This window comes from Lonchura striata, chromosome 4 (assembly GCF_050655825.1).
Source record: "Lonchura striata isolate lonStrDom1 chromosome 4, ASM5065582v1, whole genome shotgun sequence".
NCBI lineage: Eukaryota > Metazoa > Chordata > Aves > Passeriformes > Estrildidae > Lonchura > Lonchura striata.
The window spans coordinates 1,784,880-1,802,536 of NC_140706.1; the positions used below are offsets into that span (position 1 = coordinate 1,784,880).

At 60.1% G+C, this 17,657-nt stretch overlaps 2 protein-coding genes across 5 annotated transcripts in view; one reads left to right on the forward strand and one right to left on the reverse strand.

Moving 5' to 3' along the window:
- ADISSP (adipose secreted signaling protein) lies at positions 1-9,468 on the forward strand. Of its 3 annotated transcripts, none has more exons than XM_021526826.4 (6): positions 1-77; positions 1,230-1,308; positions 4,084-4,238; positions 5,609-5,747; positions 8,204-8,320; positions 8,909-9,468. In XM_021526826.4, exons 2-6 carry the CDS (start codon positions 1,290-1,292, stop codon positions 9,007-9,009), a joined length of 531 nt encoding a protein of 176 aa, XP_021382501.2. In that variant the 5' UTR covers positions 1-77; positions 1,230-1,289; the 3' UTR covers positions 9,010-9,468. The 3 variants fall into 3 exon arrangements, with proteins under 3 accessions (XP_021382501.2, XP_085433507.1, XP_085433508.1); XM_085577381.1 differs by lacking the exon at positions 1-77 and adding an exon at positions 137-216; XM_085577382.1 differs by lacking the exon at positions 1-77 and adding an exon at positions 248-508.
- HSPA12B (heat shock protein family A (Hsp70) member 12B) overlaps positions 9,397-17,657 on the reverse strand; it is a 20,839-nt gene continuing 12,578 nt past the window's right edge. For both annotated transcript variants that reach the window (XM_085577377.1, XM_085577378.1), the window contains exons 9-13: positions 17,508-17,594; positions 17,119-17,223; positions 14,926-15,184; positions 14,638-14,741; positions 9,397-13,635 (exon numbers count right to left, since the gene is read on the reverse strand). In XM_085577377.1, coding sequence (XP_085433503.1) covers positions 12,995-13,635; positions 14,638-14,741; positions 14,926-15,184; positions 17,119-17,223; positions 17,508-17,594 — 1,196 coding nt within the window. In that variant the 3' untranslated portion in view covers positions 9,397-12,994. The remainder of the gene's footprint in view (positions 13,636-14,637; positions 14,742-14,925; positions 15,185-17,118; positions 17,224-17,507; positions 17,595-17,657) is intronic.

A 17,657-nucleotide genomic window follows, 5' to 3' on the forward strand; every position in this document is an offset into this window, starting at 1 on the left:
CGAGGTGTGGGCGCGCCGGCCAATAGGAGCCCGGGGGCGTGTCCCCGCAGCGGGAAGCGGGCGGCGGGAGCGGCGGGGTGAGCGGGGCGCGGCGACACCGGGGGGACACCGGGGGACAACGGGGGACAACGGGGGACAACGGGGACACCCGGGGGGTGGCAGAGGGGACCGGGCCGGCCCCGCGGAGGGGCTGGCGGGCCGCGGGTGATGGCGGAGGTGAAACGCGGCTGGGAGCGCTCGGCAAAGGGGGGCGGGGACAGCGGCGGGCGCGGTGTCCCCTCCTGGGTGACAGCGCTGCTTGTCTCCCGGTGTGGCTTGATCAGATCCCGGGATTTCCCCCCACACCCCTTCCATTCCAGCTCGGTTTTCTTTTGTCCCGGTTTTTTTCACCGATTTTTTGGGGGTTTTTCCCCCCCCCCTACGGATTTCCCGGCGTTTTGGGGTTTCTGCTTCCCAATCCCTGCCGGCATTCCCGGTCCCCTGGGGCGATCCCAGGAAGGAGAAGGAGGTTTGACCCTCCAATTCCACGGGGTTTTTTTTGGGTGTTTTTTTAGGTTTTTGTTTGGGTTTTTTTGTTTGTTTTTTGGGGTTTTTTTGGGATGTCACATCCTGAATTCCGGCTGGCGGTGGCTCCTCCGCGCGCCGCTTATCCCGGGAAAAATCGATTTGGGAAAGGCTCCAAGTCTGGGATCTGGTCTCCCGTTTATCCCGGGAAAAACCGATTTGGGAAAGGCTCCAAGTTTGGGATCTGGTCTCCCGTTTATCCCGGGAAAAATCGATTTGGGAAAGGCTCCCAAGTTTGGGATGTGATGTCCCGTTTATCCTGGGAAAAGCGATTTGGGAAAGGCTCCAAATTTTGGATCAGCGCTGGGACACTGGGAAAAAAAATCCCAAATCTCGGAGACTTTTTTTGTTGTTGTTGTTGGGTTTTTTTTGGTTTTTTTTTTTTTTTTTGCGGGGGGAAAAAGGGGGAAACTGAGGCGCGTGCGGCGGGGAGGGAATTCCCTAATTCCCGCTTTTCCCGGAGATTTGGGATGAGGGAATGCCCATTCCAGGCCTGGCGCTGCCCGCTGGCTCCTCCTCCCCGCCAGCATCGCGGCCACCTCGGGGCCACCTCGGGGCCACCTCGGGGCCACCTCGGGGCCACCACTGTCGCCGCAATGGGATGGGAATACGGGACGGAATTGGCGCCTTCCCATTCCCACCCTATTCCCATCCCATTCCCGCAGAATTCCCGGACGATGCCCCCCGGCCGCTGACATTGGGGACAGCGACATCGCAGGGGACAGATGGCGACAGCCGGCAAGGGTGAGTCCCCAAATCCCTCCCTGTCCCCGGATCCCGGGATTTGGGGTTTTCCCGGAGCTTTTGGGGTCCTCTGAGCCTCTCCAGGGATTTGAGTTGGGGTGAGACAAATCCCAAGGAATCTTTGTGGGATTCCGCTCCGGGAATTTCCCTGGGAATGGGTCCGGGGGCGGCTCCTTCCCGGTGGGATGAGGCCGAGAGAGCCTCAGGAGATTCCCGGGAAAAAAAAAAAAGTTGGGAACATCCTGGAGGGGACCCTGAGACCCCCTGGGGGGACGCGGTGACCCCAAGGGTCCAGCAGGTTCTGATCCCAGAAATCCCAGATCCCACAAATCCCAGGTCCACGGGAATCCCTGGTCCCATAAATCCCAGATCCAAGGGATTCTGTGATACCAGAAATCCCAGATCCCAGAAGTCCCGGATCCAGTGGATTCCCTGATCCCACAAATCCCAAATCCAATTGATTCCCAAATCCCAGAAACCCCAGATCCCAGAAATCCCAGGTCCACGGGAGTCCCTGATCCCACAAATCCCTGATCCTATAAATCCCTGATCCAGGGGATTCCCTGATCCCAGAAATCCCAGATCCAGGAGATTCCCTGCTCCCAGAAATCCCAAATCCAAGGGAATCCCAGATCCCCCCAAATCCCAGATCCCACAAATCCTAGACCCAGGGATTCTCTGATCCCAGAAATCCACGATCTCAGAAATCCCAGATCCAGGAGATTCCCTGCTCCCAGAAATCCCAAATCCAAGGGAATCCCAGATCCCATCAATCCCAGATCCAAGGGATTGTGTGATAGCAGAAATCCCAGATCCCACAAATCCCAGACCCAGGGATTCCCTGATCCCATAAATCCCAGATCTAGGGGATTCCCTGATCCCCATATATCTCAGATCCCATAAATCCCAGATCCAATGGATTCTCTAATCCCATAAATCCCAGATCCAGCGGATTCCCTAACCTCAGACACCCCAGATCCCACAAATCCCGGATTCCACACATCCCAGATCCAAGGGATTCCCTGATCCCACCAATCCCAGATCCAGCAGACCCCACCAATCCCCGATCCAGCGGATCCCTGGCTGCCACCCCTGCCTGTCTCTGCTGTCCCCAAATCCCCCAATCCCCAAATCCCGAGTCCCCCATTCCCGCCGCTCCCATCCCGCTCTCCCCGGGGGCTCCGCGCCCGGCGAGGGGGCGGCCAAATGTCCCCAAGTGCCACCAGGGCGCCAAAGGCTTCTTTGGGATCATCAGGGCTTCGGGATCGGGATTGCCGGGCTGGGCTCGGGATTTGGGATCCACGCAGATCCTTCGGGATGGCCGCGGCGCCGCCCCGCAGAGTGGCCCGCGTGTCCCCGCGTGTGTCCCCACGCTGTCACCGTGTCCCTCGCTGTCCCCCCGGGAGTGCGGGACGGATTTTGGGGCCGAACAGCGACGGCACCTTAAAGCCCGGCTCATTAACGCCCGGCTCATTAACGCCCGGCTCATTAAAGCCCGGCTCATTAAAGGCCGGGATTGCCGGCGCTGCCAGCACAAAGAGCCTTTTCTTCAGGCGACAAGGGAGGCGACAATCTGCTGCTGGCAGCGGTGACAATCTGCTGCCAGCTGGGAGCGGGGCTCGGCGGGAGGAGGAGGAGGAGGAGGAGGAGGAGGAGGAAGGGGAGGATTTTCCATGGAAGCGGCGCACGTGGAAAATCCCACGGGATCTGGGCCTCCGTGGGGACAGCGCTGTCCCCAAGCTGCTGGCCTGTCCTGCTGGCCTTGTCACAGCCCTGTCACCTCCCCTGTGTCATCTTCGCCGGCGCAGCCCGAGGAGGGAGCGGAGTCTGCCGAGCCTGGGGACGCTTGGGGACACTTGGGGACACTTGGGGACCTTCTGGACATCAGCTGGTGGCACTTCCATGCTCTTCCTCCTTCTCACCTGTCCCCTGCCCCATGTCCCCATGTCCCCAGCCAGTGTCACTTGTCCTGAGGACATCAAAGGAGGGAACAGAGTCTGCTGAGCCTGGGGACACTTGGGGACACTTGGGGACACTTAGGGACCTTCTGGACATCAGCTGGTGGCACTTCCATGCTCTTCCTCCTTCTCACCTGTCCCCTGCCCCATGTCCCCATGTCCCCAGCCAGTGTCACCTGTCCTGAGGACATCAAAGGAGGGAACAGAGTCTGCTGAGCCTGGGGACACTTGGGGACACTTGGGGACACTTGGGGACACTTGGGGACCCTCTGGACATCAGCTGGTGGCTGGCCCCTGCTCAGAGGGAAGCTGGCTGTGGTCACTTGGTCACCTGTGTCCCTCTGTCCCTGTGTCACTTGTCCTGAGGACATCACAGGAGGGAACAGAGTCTGCTGAGTCTGGAGACACTTGGGGACACTTGGGGACATTTGGGGACACTTGGGGACCTTCTGGACATCATCTGGTGGCACTTCCATGCTCTCCTCCCTTCTCACCTGTCCCCTGCCCCATGTCCCCATGTCCCCAACCAGTGTCACCTGTCCTGAGGGCTTCACAGGAGGGAGCGGAGTCTGCCAAGCCTGGGGACACTTGGGGACGTTTGGGGACATTTGGGGACACTTGGGGACACTTGGGGACCCTCTGGACATCAGCCAGTGGCAGGCCCCTGCTTGGAGAGGAGCTGGCTGTCCCCACAGGTCCCCCGTGTCCCAGGTGACACAGGGAGGGGGTGACAGGGAAGCCTCTCCTGGTGCCACCACCTCGAGGCCACCTCCCCTGGGGACACGGCAGTGACCGGGGTGGCCTTTGTCACCTGCAGGCAGCAAGGGGAAGGGGACAGGAGTGCGCTTCACCACCGAGGGGATACAGGGCCACCCCCAGGAGGGGACACAGGGCCACGTCCACTTCCAGGAGCAGCTGCACGACTCGGCCGTGATGGTGACACAGGACAAGGACGGCCACTTCCTGGTCAAGGTGGGGGACAGGGGGACAACAGGGGGGTGTCACTGTCCCCTGGGCACTCCGGGGCTGCCAGCTCCCCGAAAATTCCCGGATTTTGAGGCATTCCCACGCCACAATTCCATGTCATTCCCTAGGGCCGCTCCTGAGGGCACCAACTCCGGATTGTCCCCCAAATCCAGCGCCACGTTTGGGTGGCGTTGGGGACACGGGGCACACGTGGCACTGTCCCCTCCGCCCCGTTCTGGGGCCGCTCCGGATGCCAGCAGGGCCATTCCCAGCTTTTCCCGGTTATCCCGCGGGTGGAATGGCTCCGGGGGCGGTGCCAGCGGGTGGGGGACAAAGTGCCACCCGCGGTGCCACCGACGTGTGGCACCTGCAGCTGAGTCAGAGCCTCGTGGCCGGAATTCCATCCCAAATCCGGCGCTGCCCCCGTTGTTTTCCCACCGCATGACGAGGGGGGTGGCAGTGCCACCCACGGCGACACGGGGACGGGTCCCCCGTGGGGTTGGGAAAAGAAGATCCCGGTTGTTTTTTCCCGGGATTTTAAAGGGATAAATCCCTTTAAAATCAATCCCCAGCATGGTTTTTGGTGGGGGGGAGTGGGGAAAGAGCTTGGAGCTCATCGCGGTTCCTTGGACACTTCCAGGGATATGGGGCAGCCACTGAAAATTTGGGAATTTCAGCCCAATTCCTTCCCAAAATCCCACCCCAAATGTCCCCATTCCCTGTGTCCTTGTCCTCCCCAGTCCCTCTCCAGCTCTCCTGGAGCCTTTTGAAGCTCTGGAAGGTTCTCCCCGGATCCTTTTCCAGCTCTTTGGGATGATCCCAGCCCCGGGGGGATTTTGGGAATTCCACCCTCCGGATCCTGGCCCCGGATTTTTTTTTTTTTTTTCCCCTCAGGGATCGTTCCCAGCTCTCTCCCTTCCCAAAATGGATTTTTCCAAGGCTCTGGAGGGCTCTGCTTTTTGTCATGACAGCAGGAAAATTCCACGGGAAGAGGCGCTCCAGCCTTTTCCAGGAACAGCTGGAAAAGCTCTCCCTGCTCCTGTGACATCCACGGGTTGTTATTCCCAGAATTTTGTCCATGTTCCATATTTTTACAGCGTTTTTTTGGGGGCAAAATCACCTTTTCCTGATTTATTTCCTAAATCATTCCTATTATTCCCTAAATTATCTCCTATTTACTATTTCCTGGATTTTTTTAGGGCACAAATCCCTTCCCTCCAACAGGGATGTAAGCGGGGGAATGTTTAGGATACAATTCCCCCTCTCCAGGTGTGGTCCTCACTTTCCTTGGGGACTCTCCAGTGTCCCTTGTCCCCAAGGCGGGGGTGACAATGACACCCCAGCCGTGGTGTCACCCCCATATCCCGCTTTTCCAGGTGGGATTCCTGAAGATCCTCCACAAGTACGAGATCACCTTCCAGCTGCCCCCCGTGCCCAACCTGGGCAAGGACGTTTGTCCCCTCCCTGTCCCCAACCCCAACCTGCGCATCATCAGCGTCACCTCCCTGCCGGAAGGTACCGTGTCCCCTCCTTGTCCCCAACGTCCCCAAACGGGCCGAGGCCACCCCCAGGTGTCCCCTCAGTGTCTCGGCGAGGTGACAATTCCTTCTCCTCAAGGTCCCTGATGTCCCCAAGCTCCGCTTTTTTTGTTGTTGTTGGGATTTTCCTTTCCCGGGGGGACAGGGATGGCTCCAAGAAATGCCACCCTCCACTTTGGGGACAATTAGGCGCTGCCACATCCATCCACGGGATCCCAGAGCCTGGGGACAGCTGAGTGTCACCCTGGGTGGGGTGGCAGTTCCTTGGGGACACGGGCTCCGCTCCGAGGACACCGCAGGTCCCCGAGGCCACCTCGGTCCCATCCCAGTTGTCCCACATCCCTGTCCCCTCGGGGCCATCGGTGTCACCTCCCGGCAGTGGGGACAGGGTGGGGACAGGGTGGGAGCAGGGCTTTTCCCACCCGCCACTGGCTCCATCCCAAAAAAGCTTGAGGGTTTGTTTGGAGAGTCCCAACAGCGGTTGGGATCGAGATCGGGATCAGGAGCAGGATCAGGGGTGGGTGGCTGGACCAGGATGGGGATCCGGGATTGGGGCTGGGATTGGAGCTGGGATCTGGACCGGGAATGGGATCAGAGCGGGATTGGAGCTGGGATTGGAGCTGGGATCTGGACCGGGAATGGGATCAGAGCGGGATTGGAGCTGGGATTGGAGCTGGGATCTGGACCGGGAATGGGATCAGAGCGGGATTGGAGCTGGGATTGGAGCTGGGATCTGGACCGGGAATGGGATCAGAGCGGGATTGGAGCTGGGATTGCAGCTGGGATCTGGACCGGGAATGGGATCAGAGCGGGATTGGAGCTGAGATTGGGATTGGAGCTGGGATCTGGACTGTGAATGGGATCAGAGCGGGATTGGAGCTGGGATTGGGATTGGAGACGTGATTGGGATTGGAGATGTGATTGGGATTGGAGCTGGGATTGGGATTGGAGCTGGGATTGGGATTGGAGCCGGGATCGGGATTGGAGCTGGGATTGGGATTGGAGCTGGGATCAGGATTGGAGATGGGATTGGGATTGGAGCTGGGATCAGGATTGGAGATGGGATTGGGATTGGAGCTGGGATTGGGATTGGAGCCGGGATCAGGATTGGAGATGGGATTGGGATTGGAGCTGGGATCAGGATTGGAGATGGGATTGGGATTGGAGCTGGGATCAGGATTGGAGCTGGGATTGGGATTGGAGCTGGGATCAGGATTGGAGATGGGATTGGGATTGGAGCTGGGATCAGGATTGGAGATGGGATTGGGATTGGAGCTGGGATTGGGATTGGAGCTGGGATCGGGATTGGAGGTGGGATCGGGATTGGAGACGGGATCGGGATTGGAGACGGGACTGGGATTGGAGCTGGGATTGGAATTGGAGCTGGGATCGGGATTGGAGCCGGGATTGGGATTGGAGCCAGGATCAGGATTGGAACCGGGATTGGGACTGGAGATGGGATTGGGATTGGAGCCAGGGTCAGGATTGGAACCGGGATTGGGATTGCAGATGGGATTGGGATTGGAGCCAGGATCAGGATTGGAGGTGGGATTGGGATTGGAGCCAGGATCAGGATTGGAGCTGGGATCGGGATTGGAGCTGGGAGTGGAACTGGAGCTGGGTTTGGGATTGGAGCTGGGATTGGGATTGGAGATGGGATTGCAGCTGGGAGTTCAGGGAGGGCAGGGAAAGTTCCGGGAGGTGCAGGCAGGCCCAGGCAGGGTGGGAAAGGTTGAGGGAGGGCAGGGAAAGTTCAGGAAGGCAGAGGCAGCGTGAGGAGGGCACGGGGCAGGGCAGGGAAGGTTCAGGGAAGGTTCCGGAAGGTTCAGGCAGGGTGAGGAGGGCACGGGCAGGGTGGGAAGGTTCAGGGAAGGTTCCGGAAGGTTCAGGAAGGTTCAGGAAGGTTCAGGCAGTGTGAGGAGGGCACTGGCAGGGCAGAGAAGGTTCAGGGAAGGTTCTGGAAGGTTCAGGGAAGGTTCCGGAAGGTTCAGGCAGCGTGAGGAGGGCACTGGCAGGGCAGAGAAGGTTCAGGGAAGGTTCTGGAAGGTTCAAGCAGGGTGAGGAGGGCACAGGGCAGGGTGGGAAGGTTCAGGGAAGGTTCCGGAAGGTTCAGGCAGCGTGAGGAGGGCACGGGCAGGGTGGGAAGGTTCAGGGAAGGTTCAGGAAGGTTCAAGCAGGGTGAGGAGGGCACGGGCAGGGTGGGAAGGTTCAGGGAAGGTTCTGGAAGGTGCAGGTAGAGTGACGAGGGCACAGGCAGGGCAGAGAAGGTTCAGGGAAGGTTCCAGAAGGTGCAGGCAGGGTGAGGAGGGCACAGGCAGGGTGAGGTGGGCACGGGCAGGGCAGAGAAGGTTCAGGGAAGGTTCCAGAAGGTGCAGGCAGGGTGAGGTGGGCACGGGCAGGGCTCCGGCAGCTTCTGGGTGTCCCCGGTGCCAGGGCACAACGTGCGCTGCGAGTACACGGCGCACAAGGAGGGCGTGCTGAAGGAGGAGCTGCTCCTGGCCGGACACAGCCCCACCCACATCAGGGTCACCGTCCAGGCCCGGGTCATGGGTAAGGGGCTCTGGGAGGGGGTCCCGGGGTCCCTCCCTGTCCCCTTCTCCCCACCCCGGGCCCAGCCACTCTTCCCAGTTGTCCCAGTTCAGGCGTGGCGCTGTGCCTGCTGAGGAATTGCCCAAAACGGGTGATTTCATCCCAAAAGTTCCCCAGCCTGGGGGTTGAGGAGAGCCCCGGGAAGGGGTGAAGGGAGGGGGTAAAGGATGACCCCAATGTCCCCGGGGTCCCTGTGCTTGGCTGGGTTTGTCCCTGGGACCCCCAACTTGTCCCTGGGATGTCCCCTTTGTCCCTGGAACCCCTTTTTCATTGGGATTCCCCCATCCCTGGGACCCTCCCTAAAAACCCCAACACCCCCTTGCTCCCCGTGTCCCCCACCCCATATCCCAGCCACCCCCAGCCCCCCGAGACGGTCACCACAGCGGTGACACAAGGGACAGCACATCCCCCACCCACCCGCGCCCAACATTGCTGGGATGAACCAACCCCTGCGAGCCTAAAAACCCCCCAAAACCCCTTAAAACCCCCCAAAACCCCTTCAAAAGGGACAGCGAGCTGTCCCCGAGCCCTGTCCCCCGACGTCCCCAGACCGCCACCACGGGACGCCGATGCTCCTGGACGGGGTGCGCTGCGTGGGAGCCGAGCTGGAATACGACTCGGAGCAGAGCGACTGGCACGGCTTCGACTGACCCCAAACCCCACCCCGGGGGACCCCGAAGTCCCCAAAAGCACAAGGACTGTCCCCAAAAGCGGGCGGGGGGCACCCCCTTGTTGCTGCTGCCGCTGCTTCGCCCTTACCCCGCAGCCCCGGGGGGGGGTTTTGGGGGAATTGTGCCTCTTGGGGTGGGAATCTTCCTCTTCTCTGGGGTGGGTGAGGAATTTTGCCCGTGGAATGTGGGGTGGGAGTGGGGAGTCCCCCGTGGTTTCGGGGTTGGGGCCATGTCCCACGGCCGTGTCCTCCTGTTGTTGCCAGCGCCTCTTTTTTGGGTTTTTTCTCCGATTTTTCTCCGATTTTTCCTGGGGTTTTCCCCCTCTTTTCCCATTTTTTTTTTTTCCTCGTGGTACAAGGACCAGGAGCAGTTTCAGGAAATTTTATGTGCCTACATATATATATATATATATTTAAATATAAAGATATCTTACATGCCTGGGGGGGGTTAAAGTACAAAATCCCACCTCGGGAAGGAGGAAAATCCCACTGGGAATGGGCTGGGAGCCAAAACCCCTCCATGAACCTGCCCAGAGGGACAGGGGACAACCCCGGGTGGACAATCCCAAATAGTCCTGGATGGGGGATGGGAAGGGATCATGAGGGAAATTCCAGTTAAAAGGGGGCTGGGAGAGGGTGAGGGGCAGGGACTGGGGTCCCCAAGATAAGGGTGGGGGTCTCAGTCTGGGAGGGAATCGATGGTGCCAGGTCCTGGTGTGGTGCCCACAGTGACAGGAGGTCTCAGCTGGGGTGGAAATTGATGGTGGCATCTCCAGGAAGGTCTCAGTAGGACAGGAATTCCATGGTGGCATCTCCAGGAAGGTCTCAGTTGGACAGGAATTCCATGGTGGCATCTCCAGGAAGGTCTCAGTTGGACAGGAATTCCATGGTGGCATCTCCAAAATGGTCTCAGTTATACAGGAATTCCATGGTGGCATCTCCAGCAAGGTCTCAGTTATACAGGAATGCCGTGGTGGCATCTCCAGCAAGATCTCAGTTGGACAGGAATTCCATGGTGGCATCTCCAGGAAGGTAACAGTTGGACGAGGCGTCCATGGTGGCATCTCCAGAGGTCCCCATGATGTTGGCAGGCTTTAAGCTGGAGATGAAGTTGATGGTGGCAGCTCCTGGGGATGTCCCCACAATGACAGGGACTCTCAGTTGGACGGGATTCAGTGGTGGAAGATCCCAGGATGGCCTCGGTTGAAGTTGAAGTCAGTGGTGGCATCTCCCAGTGGTCCCCACAATGGTGGTCCCAATGTCAGTTGGACAGGAAGTCCATGGTGGCATCTCCAGGGAGGTCTCATTTGGACAGGAAGTTGATGGTGGCAGCTCCCACGAGTGTCCCCACAACGACAGGACTCTCATTTGGAGATGAAGTTGATGGTGGCAGGTCCTGGGATTGCCCCCACAAATTGCAGGGACTCTCATTTGGACAGGAAGTTGATGGTGACATCTCCCAGGGGTGTCCCCACAATCACAGCATCCCTCAGGTGGAGATGAAGTCCACGGTGGCATCTCCAGGAGGGTCTCAGATGGACGGGAACTCAATGGTGGCAGATTCCAGGGATGTCCCCAAAATGCCAGGGCCCCTCAGTTGGACAGGAAGTTGATGGTGGCAGGTCCTGGGATTGTCCTCATGATGACAGAGGAGCTCAGTTGGAGATTAATTCGATGGTGGAATCTCCAGGAAGGTCTGAGCTGGACAGGAAGTTGATGGTGGCACATCCTGGGCAGTCCCAGTAGCACAGGAAGTCGATGGTGGCACGTCCTGGGTAGTCCCAGTTGGACAGGAAGTCGATGGTGGCACATCTTGGGTAGTCCCAATTGGACAGGAAGTCGATGGTGGCACATCCTGAGCATGTCCCCATGATGGCAGAGGGTCACAGTTGGAGATGAATTCAATGGTGGAATCTCCAGGAAGGTCTGAGCTGGACAGGAAGTCGATGGTGGCACATCCTGGGTAGTCCCAATTGGACAGGCAGTCGATGGTGGCACGTCCAGGGCATGTCCCCATGATGGCAGAGGGTCGCAGTTGGAGATGAATTCAAAGGTGGAATCTCCAGGAAGGTCTCAGTTGGACAGGAAGTCAATGGTGGCACATCCTGGGTAGTCCCAATTGGACAGGAAGTCGATGGTGGCACATCCTGGGTAGTCCCAATTGGACAGGAAGTCGATGGTGGCACGTCCTGGGTAGTCCCAGTTGGACAGGAAGTCGATGGTGGCACATCCAGGGCATGTCCCCATGATGGCAGAGGGTCGCAGTTGGAGATGAATTCAATGGTGGAGTCTCCAGGAAGGTCTCAGTTGGACAGGAAGCTGATGGCGGCACATCCTGGGTAGTCCCAATTGGACAGGAAGTTGATTGTGGTACCTCCTGGGCATGTCCCCATGATGGCAGAGGGTCACAGTTGGAGATTAATTCAATGGTGGAGTCTCCAGGAAGGTCTGAGTTGGACAGGAAGTCGATGGTGGCACGTCCTGGCTAGTCCCAATTGGACAGGAAGTCGATGGTGGCACGTCCTGAGCATGTCCCCATGATGGCAGAGGGTCGCAGTTGGAGATGAATTCAATGGTGGAGTCTCCAGGAAGGTCTCAGTTGGACAGGAAGTCAATGGTGGCACATCCTGTGTAGTCCCAGTTGGACAGGAAGCTGATGGTGGCACATCCTGGGTAGTCCCAATTGGACAGGAAGTCGATGGTGGCACATATTGGGTAGTCCCAATTGGACAGGAAGTCGATGGTGGCACATATTGGGTAGTCCCAATTGGACAGGAAGTCGATGGTGGCACATATTGGGTAGTCCCAGTTGGACAGGAAGTCGATGGTGGCACATCTTGGGTAGTCCCAATTGGACAGGAAGTCGATGGTGGCACGTCCTGAGCATGTCCCCATGATGGCAGAGGGTCACAGTTGGAGATTAATTCAATGGTGGAGTCTCCAGGAAGGTCTCAGTTGGACAGGAAGTCGATGGTGGCACGTCCTGGGTAGTCCCAGTTGGACAGGAAGTCGATGGTGGCACATCCAGGGCATGTCCCCATGATGGCAGAGGGTCGCAGTTGGAGATGAATTCAATGGTGGAGTCTCCAGGAAGGTCTCAGTTGGACAGGAAGTTGATGGTGGCACATCCTGTGTAGTCCCAGTTGGACAGGAAGCTGATGGTGGCACATCCTGGGTAGTCCCAATTGGACAGGAAGTTGATTGTGGTACCTCCTGGGCATGTCCCCATGATGGCAGAGGGTCACAGTTGGAGATGAATTCAATGGTGGAGTCTCCAGCAAGGTCTGAGTTGGACAGGAAGTCGATGGTGGCACATCTTGGGTAGTCCCAATTGGACAGGAAGTCGATGGTGGCACGTCCTGCGTAGTCCCAGTTGGACAGGAAGTCGATGGTGGCACATCCTGAGCATGTCCCCATGATGGCAGAGGGTCACAGTTGGAGATGAATTCAATGGTGGAGTCTCCAGGAAGGTCTCAGTTGGACAGGAAGTCAATGGTGGCACATCCTGGGTAGTCCCAGTTGGACAGGAAGTCGATGGTGGCACATCCTGAGCATGTCCCCATGATGGCAGAGGGTTGCAGTTGGAGATGAATTCAATGGTGGAGTCTCCAGGAAGGTCTGAGTTGGACAGGAAGTCAATGGTGGCACATCCTGGGTAGTCCCCCATGGTGGCACATCCTGGGTAGTCCCATTTGGACAGGAAGTCGATGGTGGCACGTCCTGAGCATGTCCCCATGATGGCAGAGGGTGGCAGTTGGAGATGAATTCAATGGTGGAGTCTCCAGGAAGGTCTCAGTTGGACAGGAAGTTGATGGTGGCACATCCTGGGTAGTCCCCCATGGTGGCACATCCTGGGTAGTCCCAATTGGACAGGAAGTCGATGGTGGCACATCCTGAGCATGTCCCCATGATGGCAGAGGGTCTCAGTTGGAGATGAATTCAATGGTGGAGTCTCCAGGAAGGTCTCAGTTGGACAGGAAGTCGATGGTGGCCCTCACGCTGCGCGCCGTGCTCATGTCCAGTGCCGTCACCTTGATCTCGGTGTCCCCGAACTGCATGCTGGTGCGGATCTCCCGCCGGCCCCGCGCCGGGCCCGCGTCCCCCGCGTCCCCCAGCTCCAGGCTGATGGTGCCGCACTTCCTGACGCCGGGGTCGGTGATGTACACCACGTCATCGGTGTCACAGCAGTAGATGTTGATGATGGTCCGGCGCTGGCCGGGCCGGGCCGGGCAGTAACTGCGCTGGACCACCTCGCCCAACGCCACCGACTGGTCCACGGTGACGAACTTCTCAAAGATGTCGGTGCACCAGTTCTTGCCCTCCTTGACCAGCAGCTTCTCCCGCGGGTGCTTGCCCTCCACGAACTTGTTGAGGACCCCCACGCCGTAGGTGAGCGGGGAGCGGCGCACCCGCACCACGCCGGGGTCCAGGCCGAAGAGCACGGCCCCTTTGAGGATGGTCAGCCCCACGTCCTGCGGGACGATGACGCGGCAGCGGTGGCCGAAGGCGGCCTGCACCGCCCGCTGCAGCATGGCCGACTCGGCGAAGCCGCCCACCAGGAACAGGAATTTGATGCCGTGGACCTCGGGTTTCTTCAGGAGGGTGTCTGGAGCGGGGATACAAAGGGGAGGTTTGGAGGGTTGGGATGGTGGAGGAAGGGGTGTGGGGAAGGGATGGGGGTGATGGAGGGCCGGGGATGAGGGGAGCCCAGGAATGGGAGCAGTTCCAGGGATGGAATGGGGCTGAGGGACAGGGAGGGTTCCAGGGACAGGAGGGTTCCAGGGATAAAACGTTTCCAAGGAAAAGGGGAATTCCAGGGACAAGGGAGGGTTCCAGGGACAAGGGGGGGGTTCCAGGGATAAAAGTTTTCCAGGGACAAGTGAGATTCCAGGAACAAGGGAGGGTTCCAGGGACAATGGGGGTTCCAGGGATAAAAGTTTTCCAGGGACAAGTGAGATTCCAGGAACAAGGGAGGGTTCCAGGGACAATGGGGGTTCCAGGGACAAGGAAGAGTTCCAGGAACAAGGGAGGGTTCCAGGGACAAGGGGGGTTCCCAGACAAGGTGGGTTCCAGGGACAAGGTCTGGTCCTAGGGACAAGGGTGGTTCCAGGGATAAAAGGTTTCCAGGGACACAGGGAGTTCCAGGGACAAGGAATGGGAGATCCAGGAATGGGGGATTCCAGGGACAAGGTGGGTTCCAGAGACAGGAGTGGTCCCAGGGACAAAAAGGGTTCCAGGAACAGGGAAGGTCCCAGGGATGAAGAGGGGGGTCCCAGGCATTGGAGGGTCCCAGGGACAGGAGTGGGGTCATGGAGACAAAGAGGATCCCAGGGTGTGGGATTGTCCCAGGGATGAGGGAGATGTCTCAGGGAGAGATGGTCCCAAGGATGGGGGGCTTGTAGGGATAGGGATGGTCCCAGGGACAGGAACGCTTCCAGGGATGAAGGAGCTCCCAGGAACGGGGGGCATCCCCCAGGGGATGGGAATGATCCCAGGAATGGAGGGCTCCCAGTAACAGGGAAGGTCCCAGGGACGAGGAGTGATCCCAGGGACGGGGTTGGGACAGGGACAGGGGTTCCCCATGGATGGGCGTGCCCCCAGGCCCCACCGATGTGCTGGATGATGTGGGTGATGGTTGGCTGGAACAGCTCGTTCATGGCCTCGGGGGACATCCGCAGCATCCCTTGGGACGACCACTTCACCAGGTTGACACTGGGGACAGACAGGGGACCCGAGGGTGACCGGGAACTCCCACTTGGTCCTTCCCTGTCCTCTCCGCTCCCACACCTCCACCCCTATGCCACCTTTTCCCCCTCTCCTGCCCTTTCCCACCCCAAAGTCACTCCCACCGCGTCCCCGCGCTCCCGAGGCGTCCCCAGCCCGCGTCACCCCTCACTTGCTCTTGCGGAGCGCGGTCTCGACGTTGTGGCCGCGGTGTTTGCGGTAGAAGTCGATGAAGGAGAAGGGCAGGGAGATGTTGAGGGGGCTGGAGCGGCTCGGGGCGGCCGCGCGCTTCCGGGCCTCGAAGGCGATGGTCAGGTCCACCCAGGCTGCCGGACGCTTGGCCTTGAAGGTGGCGATGAAATCGTCCCCAAAGATGTGGCACAGGAGCTTCTCAAAGGCCAGGTCCACACCCACGGCCCCGTAGGGACCTCCTGAGGGACCAGGGTGGGGTCAGGAGGTGACCCTGTGGTAGCCATGTCCCCCATCACCGCGTTCTCCCACATCTCCACGTCCCCATGCCCCACACATTCCCATGTCCCCGTGTCCCCCCTTCCCTCTGTCCCCATGTCCCCATGGCACCCACACCCCTACATCCCCCATAATCCCCCATGTCCCCATGTCCCCCCCACACCATATCCCCATATTCCCATGTCCCCATGTCCTTCATCCCCACGTCCTTGTCTCCCCCATGTCCCCCATATCTTCAGGTCCCCACACATCCCCGAGGCACCCCTATCACCATGTCCCCATGTCCCACATCTCGATGTCCTTGTGGCATCCATGTCCCCAAGTCCCCCACACGCCCCTGTCCCCTCCACCCCATCTCCTTGTCCCTCTGTCCCCCCACACCCACCCTCCCCATCCTCCCTGCCCCACCTTGTCCCCCTAATCCACCCCTGTCCCTCCTTGTCCCCCTGATCCGCCCCTGTCCCTCCTTGTCCCCCCAGCCCGTCCCCGCTTCCCTCTGTCCCGTCCCCTGTCCCTCTGCACTTCCCCCCGCCGCCACCAGGTGGAGCCACAGCCCCACCCACCACCCTTTCGTGGGGCGGGGGGGCCCAGCCCGGGTTTGGGGTCCCTGCCCGGGCTTGGGGTCCCTGCCCGGGTTTGGGGTCCCTGCCCAGGTTTGGGGTCCCTGCCCGGGTTTGGGGTCCCTGCCCGGGTTTGGGGTCCCTGCCGGGATTTGGGGTCCCTGCCGGGATTTGGGGTCCCTACCCGGGTTTGGGGTCCCTGCCGGGATTTGGGGTCCCTGCCCGGGTTTGGGGTCACTGCCGGGATTTGGGGTCCCTGCCCGGGCCTGGGGTCCCTGCCCGGGTTTGGGAGTCCCTGCCGGGATTTGGGGTCCCTGCCCAGGCTTGGGGTCCCTGCCCGGGTTTGGGGTCCCTGCCGGGATTTGGGGTCCCTGCCCAGGCTTGGGGTCCCTGCCCGGGTTTGGGGACCCAGCCCTGATTTGGGGTCCCATCCCGGGTTTGGGGTCCCAGCCCAGGTTTGAGGTCCATACCAAGGTTTGGGGACCAAGCCCGGGTTTGGGGTCCCGGCCCGGATTTGGGGTCCTGGCCCGGGTTTGTGGTCCCAGCCAAGGTTTGGTGTCCCCTCCTGTGTTTGAGGTCCCCGACGAGGTTTGGGGACCCAGCCCAGGTTTGGTGTCCCTGCCGGGGTATGGGGTCACAGCCCTGATTTTGGGTCACAGCCGGGATTTGGAGTCCCAGACAGGGTTTGGTGTCCCATCCCTGGTTTGAGGTCCCCGTCGAGGTTTGGGGTCCAAGCCCAGGTTTGGGGTCCCTGCCCGGATTTGGGGTCACAGCCCGGATTTGGGATCACAGCCGGGATTTGAGGTCCCAGCCCGGGTTTGGGGTCCCAGCCCGGATTTGGGGTCACAGCCCGGATTTGAGGTCACAGCCCTGATTTGGGGTCCCAGCCAGGGTTTGAGGTCCTCACCGAGGTTTGGGGACCCAGCCCAGGTTTGGTGTCCCTGCCGGGATTTGAGGTCCCAGCCCAGGTTTGGGGTCCCATCCCGGGTTTGGGCTCCCAGCCAGTGTTTGGGGTCACAGCCCGGATTTGGGGTCCCTGCCGGGATTTGGGGGTCCCAGCCCGGATTTGGGCTCCCAGCCGGGGTTTGGGGTCTCAGCCAGGATTTGGGGTCCCCGCCCAGATTTGTGGTCCCAGCTGGGGTTTGGGGTCCCAGCCATGGTTTAGGGTCCCCACCGGTGTTTGGGGTCCCAGCTAGGATTTGGGGTCCCACCCAGGGTTTGGGGTCCCAGCCCGGGCTTGGTGTCCCGGCCAGGATTTGGGGTCTCTGCCCGGCTTTGGGGTCCCAGGAGGGTCCCAGAGTGGGGGACAAAAGGATGACCAGGAATGCTCATCCCACCCGAGGCTTTGTAGAGCTCCTTCAGCGTCCCCTGCGGCTTCTCGATCTGGTGCACGGTCAGATCCACCGTCCCCCCGCCACAATCGGCCACGATGTACCTGTCACCTGCGGGGGGGGGACAGCGACAGGGTGGTGGTCCCCACGACACCCACCCGTGAGGACCCAGAGCTGCGTTTTCCCAAAATATCGGGAATCGGGGCGGGCGGAGAGACAAAGAGATGGGATGGTGGCACGGAGACCTCGTCCCTTTTGTGTGGTCAGGGACAGACCCCAACCGTGTCACCTTTGGGTGCTTGGGGGTGGCTGTGACACGGAGGGGACATCCAGGGGGACCGCAGGATTTGGGAATCCCCAGGGGGGACCCCTCACCCGTGTCCCCAGCCTCGTACCTGCCTGCATCTCCGACCAGAGCTCGCCCACGCCCGACTCCACCAGGAAGGTGCGGCTGTGCCGGGATCGCCGGAGCTGCTCCCGGGCTGGGGGACAGAGCCGGGGGTCGGCAGCGGGGCCAGGATCCCCCCCACTTCCATGGGATCCAC